We start from the raw sequence: 12,124 nt of genomic DNA, 5'->3' as shown, positions 1-12,124 counted from the left end.
AATTTGTGTTTGCTTTGGCAGTGATACTGGAGAGTCATTGTCATTCCTCACTGAAACACTTATTCTGGTTACATGAGAAACAAACATAACAGGTGGGAAAAAATTACCAATGAACTTAAAGTCGATTTTTTTTTTTTTTTATGAGACATAGTACATAATAACAAAGTACTTAATAACTAACAGAAACAAAGTATTGCATTTAAGATTGTCAAAATTAAAAAAGACAAATTAAAATGATGTCAACTATGGCGAATTCATGTTAAATGATGTTAATTCTTACTTTATGTAATTATATTTATGCGAGTTGACATGTGAAAAAGGGAGATGATACGATGAGCAGTCAGAAAGGGGGGAATCTGTGGTTAAAGCAAACTGATGTTAACTTTGGATCTGTATAAAGCTGGATTAATAAGCTTTGTGCATGTGTGTATTTGTGTACTGTCCAGCTACTAGAGGAACATATTAAAGTAACACAGGCATATTCTATTTGTGGTCGCACAATGTGATGCCTTTATGTGGCCATGAAATGTATGATGCTGATGTGACTACTGCTTGCTTGCCGGTGGTTTAGCAGCTGTACACAGACCCCACGCTCAGATGTGAATCGGTCTCCACAATCTTAATGACACCCTCCAGAACATTACGTAAGCCTCATGTGCCTTTAGTTGGAAATTCAGTCACGTCTGAGCACAGCCACGGTTAAACTGAATAATAGATTTGTAGTCTTTCACTGACATGCAGCCTTATCCATGAAATCATCTGTTTTTAACAGCTTAACTAAACACTCAAGAAAACATCCCATTGACAGAATGACACACACATCAGCCATTCCCTGGAAATCATCACCATCAGTGATACCGGTAAATAAAACTATTGCAATATGTATTATACTGTACAGGATTGTTTTGAAAGCTAAATGGTTTATCACTGTACTGTACAGTATGTTTCCAGCCCAGTCCATAAAATGACATTGTGTGTTTGTGTCTTCTTATAAACCATGAGGGCTTACCCGGAGGTAGAGTCTGAAATGGAAAACACTTCTTAAAACTCTTAAACTCTTAAAACTTGTCTTAAACTCTACAAATCTGTAAAACATTCAACGGTAACACATAAAGCAAAGCTCACCTTCTCTGGCCATCTGGGAACATGCAAGACCCCAGCCACATGCCTACCCTGTGGTCTAAGCCTTCACAACGATCATAGGACATAAGCAAACCCTCATTCATCTGCAAGCCCTGAGAGTAAAAGGGTTTATTGTGAGTAGAGGAAGAACAAAAATCCTCCTTACTTTCTGAAGGTCAGAAATTAAGCATACGTAGGTATGCTGCTTTGTATTATTTGGGTCTCCCATAAGAGATGCTGAGAGGACTAGCCCAAAGGAATTTGATATTTCATGGCAGAGGGAAGTAGCAGGCATCAAGAAAACTGCAAAAGGGACATAAGCAAGAGGAGGAAAAATCAGGGTCAGTCAGGGGATAGTGGAGATAGTGAATAATGATATAAAGTAGCAGTATTAAACTGTTCAGTGGTAGCGTTACGCACAGGGTGTCTGCATGTACCCTTTCTGTATGTAAGAGTTGATATTTTCAAAGATCTCATCAAATGGTATAACTGTTTTACTTTATATCCGTTAACCTGCCAGGGAGTCGTGGCTACAGACTCATATTCCTCACTCACATACTTACTGTATATACCTTACTAACTGTAGGGAAACCCACCAAGCACGGGAGGAACGGGCAAACTTCACACATACTGTACAAACTGGGGGCAAGACCTCAACCCTGGAAGTGTGAGGGGCCACACAGATGAAAGTAACATAGCAACCGATAGCTTCTGTTCTGCTGATTATTTTTACATGCAGTATGTTGTGGTCGACATACACACTGAAGACCACCATGCACGAGTTAATAATGTTATTTAAAGTATATGCATAGTTTATATATTTAAGGATTTGATAGTATTTTGCTAAATACTATCAAAATAACCTAAATAATATAAATAAAAAACTTACGAATAAAAAGTCATAAAGACATTATATTATATATACATATAGAGAGAGATGTTAGATTATTTCACAACAAATTCTGTTGTACTGTTTAAGACATTATACAAAAATAGGGCATTAATTTGTAAAACAAATCAAAATAAAACTTAAGCACCTACAGACACAGCATGTACAGACACCCGGAAAGGAATCTATTGATCTTTTGCAGATACGTGACTACATGACGTCAGTCACAACAGTGGAAGGCAGAAGCCGTTAACTGACATAAGCCTATTCTGTATGTTAGTGCCTAATTACATTTGAGATGTATTTTGGAGCCAAAAAAAATTATAATAACAGAAGGATTACCTGATGATTACCAGATTAACTACAGGATGCTTTGTCACACAGATGAGAGTAACCTAGCAACCGATAGCTTCTGTTCTGCTGATTATTTTTACATGCAGTATGTTGTGGTCGACATACACACAGAATATGCTGTGCTTCACACGTCCTTGAATAATGTGAATGTTAAATTAACTACCGCTGACATTTGAAGCTTTCAAATTAATAGCTGACTAACTGTTTCAGGGTTAAATCCCAATAGTGTAAAATGGAACACTGATGAGCTGTGTAAGGTGTACAGTACAAGCAATTGTTCCACACACAAGTTGTGCATTTGAGCACTGGCTAGAAAGCAACCTTGGATTGAGCCTTGTGTTAGAGGGCAGTTAGATGTGAAACACAACATGGATGGATCAGAGGCATTTTGGAACAGCTTAGAAAAAATTAGCAAGGGGACAAAGTGTGCTTAAAATTACATTATTTTATATGTTTTCTTGCTGAAAACTGATTCTATGACTGGTTTATTATGTAGGTTTTGGCACCGGCATCGGACAAGTAACGTCCCCTTTGCTATTCCTGAAGTGGGCGGGACTAAGGCAGACAGATGTCATGACATCACATGCAAATGGACAAAAGTTTTATTTCATAATTAAATTGTTCTTCAGCAGGGCCAAAAAAGTGGGAAGAGCAGGGAAGCTGTATCATTCTCTTAGGATTTTGTCTTTAATTGATGCATGCATTTAAAAAAAAAAAAAAAATGAATATGGCCTATATTTGCCAGAGGGAATTTGGCTGCAAGTGATGTATAGTATGCGCATACACACATTAGACAAGGCATCTGACACTGAAGACTTGAATCCCTTACTACACAAAAGCATAGATACTGTACGCGACACAGAGGAGCTTAATGTTTTTCCAGGTAAAAGATAAACATATAAGAAACATAAAATGAAGAAACACACAACCATGGATTAGGTTCAGACAAACCTTCAGGCTCTGTGCTCTCTTTGAGGACAGCTTGCTTCAGGGGGCAGCAGAAGATTTCGTGACACTTAGCACGAAAGGGGGAGCCTTTACTCCTTATATCCGCTGAATGGATGGAATCCTGCCGCAACATAATGTACTCCTGGGTACCTGGGGCAGCGTCATCCTGGACTGCGGCCGGGCCACAACAAAATGAACGCAGGGTTAGAGAAGGGGAGAGAAAGCGCTCAAAGCAACAAAACCAATCTCAACACAATAACGTAAAGAAAACCAAAAAAAAAAGAGAAACTGAAAAAAATGATGAGAAAGAAGCAAACCAGGTAGACACAGTATCATAAGCAACAACATTAAGTACAGCAAAAGCTTGCTTTTTTTTTAGAGAGGAAGAAAGAGCAAGAAACAGAGAAAGAAAGAAAAAAATAAAGAGAGAGATTATTAATGTTAATTCACAGTAAATCACAAATGAATAAACCCAAAATGAGCGCAGTTAGGCAATGCAGGAAAAGACGGAAGGGGGGAAAACTGAGCAGAGCTCAGGAAAAAGGACTTCTTCCATCATCGAGCCCCACATTACTGAGCGTCATCCTGTGGGTCACGAGTATGGCTATGAGCATGGCAGTGCAGAGATGTACACTATCCCCCCAGACCCACCTTCACTTGTTCAGGGAATTCTGTACATTCATTCATTACTTTGGAGAGGGAAAATAAAAGCAAGTGCAGGCCATGCATCAAATAGGGAGTTGCATACAATATTTCAGGAGCATCTCACATGCACATTTTATAGAGAGCAATTCAGTTTTTGCATGATGCAGATTTTTCATGCACAAAGAAAGAGCTATCATTCCCGTAATGGATTCATGCAAGGCTTTCATTTTCTAAGCTTCTTTAGGTTTATATACTTAACCAATTTTATTTTTATCTTATAAAATAATTAGAATTCAATGCTCTTTTAACTTAGTCATTTAATTCTTGAGGAGCTGAATGACTTAAGGTGTGTTCTACAAGAAAAAAGAAAAAAACTTTTTTTCTCCCAAAATTGTTAATGTATAGTACGTGAATATTTATAGACAGATGCCTAAAGTAAATTAGAACCTGAAAGACCGCTGCACCTACACTGTATCTATCAAAGAGTATCAGGTTGGCCACAGGACTGATTACTTCCTTAAATACACCAGGACAGACATTTAAAATAGGGTTCAGTTGGGAATGATAACAGCTAATTAACACAGACATTGACTTTGAAACTTTAAAAGACATGTAAAGATGTATTAGATGATTTAATAGCTTTCAACTTTGAAATTTGATATCAAATGGCTGCCATTAGTGGAAAAGCGAGAACTACACGTGTCATGTGATTTATGATAATTGTGATATGTTTAGTAAGTATCTCAGTGAGCACAGTAATCACCTCATCTACTGTGATATGAACAGGACCTCTAACTGAATCATTATCGAAGCTAAAAAGGACAAAGACTGACCTCTACTGTTCATTTCATCCCTTCAGGCCAACTGTGTAAAGCTAGAATAAGTGAAATGGTGGAGCTGAAGTCATTCGACATGGAACAACTGTGACACGATCAGAGTATGACATCACAGTACAGTATGTATCACCTCACAGTCACTAATGGAGCAAAGGTACAGACTCAACATACAAAAACCATCTGTGACGTCTACCTTTAAATAACTAGGATGTAACAGTATAGAGTCTGTGTATAAACACCTGTGTGTGAGAGTCAGTAACATGTGAGACAGGGCAGCGCGTCGGCTGCTGGTCATCTTGATGGTATGATAATACCGCTCTTTACTTATAAGAAGGACTGATCACTTGATTCTGAGTTACTTGCTCAATAAAAGAGAGAAAGAGTAACTTACTGTATGTTATGTTATGTTATGATTGTTATTTGTGTGTTTTCATGTGTTCACAATGAATGTAATATGATGTGTATTACATGATAACGATTTATGAAATAGTATGTGTTAAGCTTAGTTAAATAATTTTGTATGTTTTATATTTGTTTACATTTTATTTAACTAATATTTATTAGAAGTAGTGATTGAACTATTATTTATCAGAAATAGTGATGTACCTTTTTTGTGTTTAAGGTTATCGACCACTTCGAATCCACTTTAATTTAATAAACTGTCAGACACAAGAATTAAAAGTGATTCCAGAGTTGATCCTCATGTCTCCTGTAGTTGACTATGGCTTTTTTTTTTTTTTGAGTTTGAAGCAGAAGCTGATGTGCAAATTCCCAGATAACTCGACAAACTGGGTTTACGTTAAATCATACTGTACAACGGCATGGGGCCCATCTCATATTCAAGACATAAGTCAAGACAAATCTGCTGTAGTGATCCAACCTCCTGATACATACTGCCTAGTTTTCATAAAGGTGCTGAAATATGCACACTAGAAAACCTTTCTGCATTTGGTGGCATTTTAGAATCCCCTATAATTCAAAGAAAAGTCTTTTTCTCTTCTTCGAATCCTCCTAAACGCATAATTCCAGCTACGGTTATTAATGACAGTGTTAACTGCAGGCTCATCAGCAGCAATAAAAATGATATGCAGCGAGACAGGTTCTTTATGGCCTCGCAGTGAGGTGGAGAGTATCAAGCTTCGTCAGGACTGTGGAGAATATGTTTAAACCATTGCAGGATCTGATGGATAGATAGTTCACGGGAGGTCTGTGCTCCTTCATCAGCCATTTCTCCTAAAGTCAGCTGTCAGCTTTTATACTGATGAGCCTTGATCTAGTTTTTGGTCCTGTCATATCAGTCAAGTGTGGATGGATTGTGTTGTCCTTGAAAGCGTTTTCATACCATTACTAATGAAGACTGCGAAAAAGGTTGAAATAGCCAACCGACATCTCTGATATTCACCGCCCCAAAACCGATGACGAAATTAGATCAATCCTACTAAGAGCCAAATGATAAATTATACTGATATAATTCTTTGTATAATTTCCGCTATGTACCGCCATCAACACAACAGGCAATTTGTTCAACAGGCAATTTGTTGTGGCTTCAGATGGCAAGCTTCATGGATCTGAATGACATCCATGGTAAGGCTCAGAATAATGACTGGGTATGATTAATTCATGCAAAAAGTCTTGCAAAAAATAGATTTCTATTTCGTATGAATTATTTCAATTTGTTTCATTTACCAAATCAAACAGTTTTTTTTTTCGACTGTAGCAATTTGCGCGACTCATTTAAAAACGTAGGGCAGAAAGGGCATCAAAACACACGGCTGACTTATTCAACCGTGTTGACGTCGTTCCGAGTGCTGTTGCAGCATTAAAAATGAGCATGTGGGTTACTCACAGAAAGAGCTTTCGGAGAAATATCAAAGTCCTTTTTTTCTACACTAGGAATACTCAGCTTACACATTTTCTCTTGCCTACACACTGAGTGATGACAGTGCCTGTACACATCAACTCCACATTCATACGAAACAAAAGCATTAGGTCATGCTGATGAGCTGTCTGATGTCTGACGAGCTCACTGCAAATCGGCTGGACTAACAAACTGTTGGCACTTCATCAAAACAAACTAAGCATTCTTCTGATGATCTGGAGCTTTGTAGTGAAAATGTAGACATTGCATGGCGCGTCTTTTATTTCTTTATTGTCGCCTCTTTATGCCTCATTATTGCTATTATTGAAGATTATACTCTTTGTGACATTTCATGCTGAACAAACAAAACATCCTGTCCTACACTTTTGTCTCCTACTCCTCCCTTTTTAACTCCTCCAGTGTAATTTCCAAGCGGTCAATGCCCATTTCTAGCTTTCTTTTACATTTATAGTTTATCTTGTGTTCTGTAGGCCTATAAACAAATAGCCTATAAATAAGCAAAATAAAACATGCACATTTTTCAATCTTTTGCAAATAGAAATAGACCTGTTGTATGCAGTAAGAATTCTGCCCAGAGCTACAGTAGCACAAAGACTACATACGGTAGGGTAATTAGAGGTTTTATGGTGGCGGTGTATCAGTGACGTGCACATGTATGCATTGCACGTAGACATTAAAGGTACGTAATAAAGGCGGTTCTTCTGCATACTATGAAATATAATCCTGCTGGCATGCCTGCCTCTAGGAATATTTGTACAATGCCTACTCATACTATAAAAAAATTAACGGATTTTACATTATTACCGGCAATTTAAGTGGTCACAATGTGACTTACTTGCAATTTAAAGGCTATAATAAAACTGTACTTTAATGTAGAATGTTCTTTCTTTACTGTAGAAATTTGTGGTCATTTATCATGTGCATTATTCCAGCTGTTATGGTTAATGTGTGGTCTCCTAGCAACAATAATTTGTGAAAAGTTACATTTTATAGTATTATACTGGAAATGCAAGTAGACAGACAATTACTTTATTACTGTAAATAAACAAAATTAATAAATAAATAAAATTATATTAATTATACCCTTGGAAACAGAGATCAATACTAAAATATTTATAAGCAAGTGCAGTATAAAGTATAATATATATATATATATATATATATATATATATATATATATATATACTGTATATACTGTATATACTATATATCTGAAAACATTTCATGCCATTACTGTAGTTAATGTAAAATGTATAAGATAGGATGTTCTCTCAAAATCTTGCTATAAAATCAGTTTATAACATACTGTAGGAGGGTAAAAGGGAGATATGCCAGCTAGGGAAGAGGCAGCAAAAGGTTTCACCAAGTGAGAAGTAGAAAGCTGTTTAGTGTGAAAAAGGCAATTACAACTCTCAGCTGTGGTTAAGCAGCTAACACTAAGGAGAGCACATCGATGACCCATTACATTGAGAATGCAGCACAGAACAAAAGCAATTAGCGCTATGCTGACTCGCTGCAGGCTCTTCCGGAGTAGTATCAAGATCACCATATGCTCACTTGAACGAGTGAAAGACAAATTTTCTAACTTCAGTCGAGTGTTGAATGGTACAAAGGAGAGAAGGGGAAATGCAGACTAAGAAAATCAGTACTCTTGTAATGATGAGTATGAATCATTTTCATTATGACATGAAATAAAAGTTTTTTGGTGTTTGTTCACACATAATCTCATCAATGACAAAATTACAGAACCACACGTTTGCACAAACACACAGTCACCTTAACACACACATATCACAGATTACAACATAATTCTGTGTAATTTATATTAATGGTATATTCAGTGGCCGAATTAAATTGGAGGGGAGGGGGGAGGGGGCTACAACTAATCATACAAAATGATTATGAAATAATTCAAATTTAATTAATTTAATGCTTAATTAAATCAACGTGAAGCCATCAACACAAAACACCCGCACTTAAACATGCAACTGTCAAAACTATCATTTAATCCTTTCCATGGCTTTCATCTTGGGAGAATTTTAAGAGTGGAATAAAAATCTACATAAACATTAGTAACAAATAATAAATTTAATAGTACTGTAGTTTGGTATAATTACACACCAGTCTCTCTCTCTTTCACACACACATGCACACAAATCATCAAATTACTATTATGGCATTAAAAAATAGATTTTCGACCCTTTTGCACCCAAGCATGTAGGTGAAGCCACAAAGTCTAATGAATAAACAAATCCCTTTTCTTTAAATTACACAAATTGTGTAAAGAACTCATCTTTTATAATCATTAAAGCTGTCAGTCATTTAGAAAACTCCCCTATTAAACTAAATCCTTCGTTTTTATCGCGTCTCCGCTGAGAGGTTTTGTGTGCATGTATCATCTCTTCAGTTCTCCTCTTTTTGAAATATATCACAAGCTGTGCTTGAACTGTTCTCTTGGCCGGTGCAAACTTGCGTGAGCTTGTGAGCAACACGTTACAATATTGAATTCTGATTTTATTTATTGTTGGTAGATGAACATATGTAGAGAGTTTTAATATTTCATTTTCATGACAAATATTACATAACACACAGCATTATTAATCTACAGGGGCTGGTAATTTTATTATTTAATTTCTTAAAAATCAGCACAGTCTGCAGTTTGTTGCGATTCACTACTTTTACAACCATATATGTGACAAATAGGAGTTTGCATGATCTCCCCATGCTTGGTGGGTTTCTCTCAAGTCCTTCGGTTTGATGTCCTTCGGTCCTTCGGTGTGTGTACCTGTAGGTTGCCACGGGTTGGGGTCCTTACCAGCATAACTTGCCTCCTAGCAATGACTACTGACATAAATCCATCGCGTAAGTCACTTAGCAGTGTCGGCTTACCACAACTAAATTATCATCGTAAGAGTTTTATCTTGCCTTCAGCATTGTCCCTTTGAGACTCACCTGTTCTCTCTCTCTCTCTCTCTCGCTCACTTATAGGCAGACTTATAGCCAAGATATTGTGTATTAATGTTTTTTTTTTTTTCAAGGGTTTTGCTCACTATGTGTGTGTATGTGTGTGCTCAGCACAAACCAAAAATACTAAAACTCTGCTTTTCTTTTCTTGCGTTACTTGGTGCAAAATACTTTCTGTTGAAAAGCTTCTATTGTTCTCTAAAGTTAGATGTAATAGTTTAAAAAAAAAAGCTACATTTCCAGGTTACATTATTAGAAAGGCCAATAAAACATGTCAGGTCAAGCAGAACAAATGAGCTCAACCTCGCTGAATGATTCAGTAAATCCACATGGAACATTGTACTGGTACATCTAATCTAATGTACCAAAGTAATTAAATATAACATTTCCCTTATACATTTATTACTGGTGATATTTCAGGATGAGGTAAATTATATCACAACCCACTGTGTACTGCAAACTTGTGTGCTGATGGAGATAAATGAGTTGCCCCTGCTCAAGTGCCATAAGATATGAGGGAGGAGCATTTCGAGGTGAGAGTCACTGCTGAGGCCAGACTGACTAACAGACTGCAAGCCCTTTCTACACCACTCATCAGTACAGTGTTAGACATGCTACTTTGAGAAAAGCCTAGCTGGGGTAGCTAGGTGGGTAAGGCATTGGGCTATGGTTCAGAAGATCTCCGGTTCAAACCCACCACCACCAAGTTGCCACTGTTGGGCCCTTGAGCAAGGCCCTTAATTGCTCAGATTTATAATGAGATAAAAATGTAAGTTGCTCTGGATAAGGGTGTCTGCCAAATATGTAGATGTGGCTAACTTTGAAATACACACGCTGGAAATTGTGCTTGGTAATTTATCATTATTTTCAAGAACACAAAACATATTCATTACTCAGTTTATCCTTGTTGTTTTATTCAAGTAAACACTTAAAAGAGCAGCAAGTTACCTTGACATTGCCTTTAACTAGCTGTCAAAAATATAAAAGATTTTTCATTCATTTCTTCATTAGTTTGTTCATTTGTTCTTTCATGTCTTTTAACCTCTTTAACTTGGTCAGGGTCCCAGTGAATCAGGAGTACAGCATCTCACCAATGACACTGAAAGCAGGCATTGTTACTCACTCCGCAGCATCTTGACATTATATTTATATCTTATCTCAAAAAAAAAAAAGTATGTATTCTTTATTAATAATACAAACGACTTCACGTTTAAGTGTTAGCAGTGATACCTCTCTAGTCTTTGAAAATGAGCCCTGTCTGAATGCCTCCTCTACCACTCTACAGGTATACAGACTTTGTCTGTGTTCATAAGCATTTAAAAAGGCTAACTTTATTACCTTCTTAACTAAAAATAGATTTGCAAACAGATATTTGCACTTTACAGTAATTACAACAGCATATGAGATGGTTGTTTTATTGCACATTCTACAGTGGACAAGTGGGACTTCAAATTCATTAGAGCCCAAAGCACAATAGCCCCAGCAAGAGGGATAAAGACTATATATAAATGCATGATCTAATGGCACAACATGATTATAGTGACTCCTGCTGAGAGAAGCATGCCACCGAGAAAACAAATGACAAACGGCAGCTCCGGATCCAATATGTTGGACCAAGGGGGGGAAGGCACTTACGGATGCATGCAAAGATAAACGGCCTGAAGGAAGTGCTATTTGAATAATAAGGCCTTTCCCCTCTGCTTTCCAAGTGAGAAAACGGAACAGAAATGGATAAGAATGATGGTAAGGGTGTCAAAAGCTAAGAATATAAGGAAATAAAACATTAATAATAATAATAATAATATCTTTTAGTGTATGTTCTTTTTTGTGTAAATGTGATGGCTAGCCCCATCCACACCACCTTCCACATGAGCCACGTCATGCTGTCTTTATGTACCGCGTTAAAAGCTGACACGGAAATGCCCAGCAGTAGGTACGTTCCCACCTTTTCCATTTCTGACTCAAATTTAATGGCTGCTTCATAACAGCTAATTCAAGTAAAAGCCATATTCTCCAGACAGAGCTCATTTAGGTTTACAGATTATAGACTGTCTGGAACAGTATTTACTGTTTAATCAACAGATGATAAAAGCTAATAGGATTCTGTACAGTTAAAGCCTGATTAATTCATTTGTGACCCGACATGTGAACAAACCAAATGTTGGCCTGGACAGTGTCAGGTCTTCACTCTCGTTTTTATTAAGTAGATTTTATAACCGCAATCAAATATTGGATGCAATTAGAGCATAGTAAACTGTGTCTGGCTGGGAAAAAAAATGTTATAAATATTTGATGAGGGACAGTGCTTCATTAGGACTTCATAGATTTTTAATAGAGCAATAGATTGGGCACAGCTTAAAAAGGGGACGGGGTGGAACCAACAAATGATATATAGCTGCAGCACAGGGAAATGTTGTAAAGCAGTTAGGATTTTGTTTTAGAAATTCTCTCAGGCTCATACTCTGCCTTATGCCTTTTGTGCTTAAA

The 12,124-nt window shown here is 37.0% G+C and overlaps 1 protein-coding gene across 3 annotated transcripts in view; it reads right to left on the bottom strand.

The window, feature by feature from the left end:
- The window catches only part of fgf13a (fibroblast growth factor 13a), a 111,495-nt gene that overhangs the window by 62,348 nt on the left and 37,023 nt on the right, over window positions 1-12,124 (bottom strand). Inside the window, exons 1-2 of one of the 3 annotated variants that reach the window (XM_053505774.1) lie at window positions 4,792-4,837; window positions 3,317-3,484 (exon numbers count right to left, since the gene is read on the bottom strand). The exons of 1 other annotated variant lie outside the window; for it this stretch is intronic. In XM_053505774.1, the coding sequence (XP_053361749.1) occupies window positions 3,317-3,484; window positions 4,792-4,804 (181 nt within the window). In that variant the 5' untranslated portion in view covers window positions 4,805-4,837. Of the gene's footprint in view, window positions 1-3,316; window positions 3,485-4,791; window positions 4,838-12,124 lie in introns of those variants that run through there. One more of the 3 variants, XM_053505772.1, reaches the window with a different exon arrangement.

This window comes from Clarias gariepinus, chromosome 10 (genome assembly GCF_024256425.1).
Source record: "Clarias gariepinus isolate MV-2021 ecotype Netherlands chromosome 10, CGAR_prim_01v2, whole genome shotgun sequence".
Lineage (NCBI taxonomy): Eukaryota > Metazoa > Chordata > Actinopteri > Siluriformes > Clariidae > Clarias > Clarias gariepinus.
The sequence above is the reverse complement of the archived record's forward strand: the minus strand, read 5'-3'. Positions and strand labels throughout refer to the sequence as shown.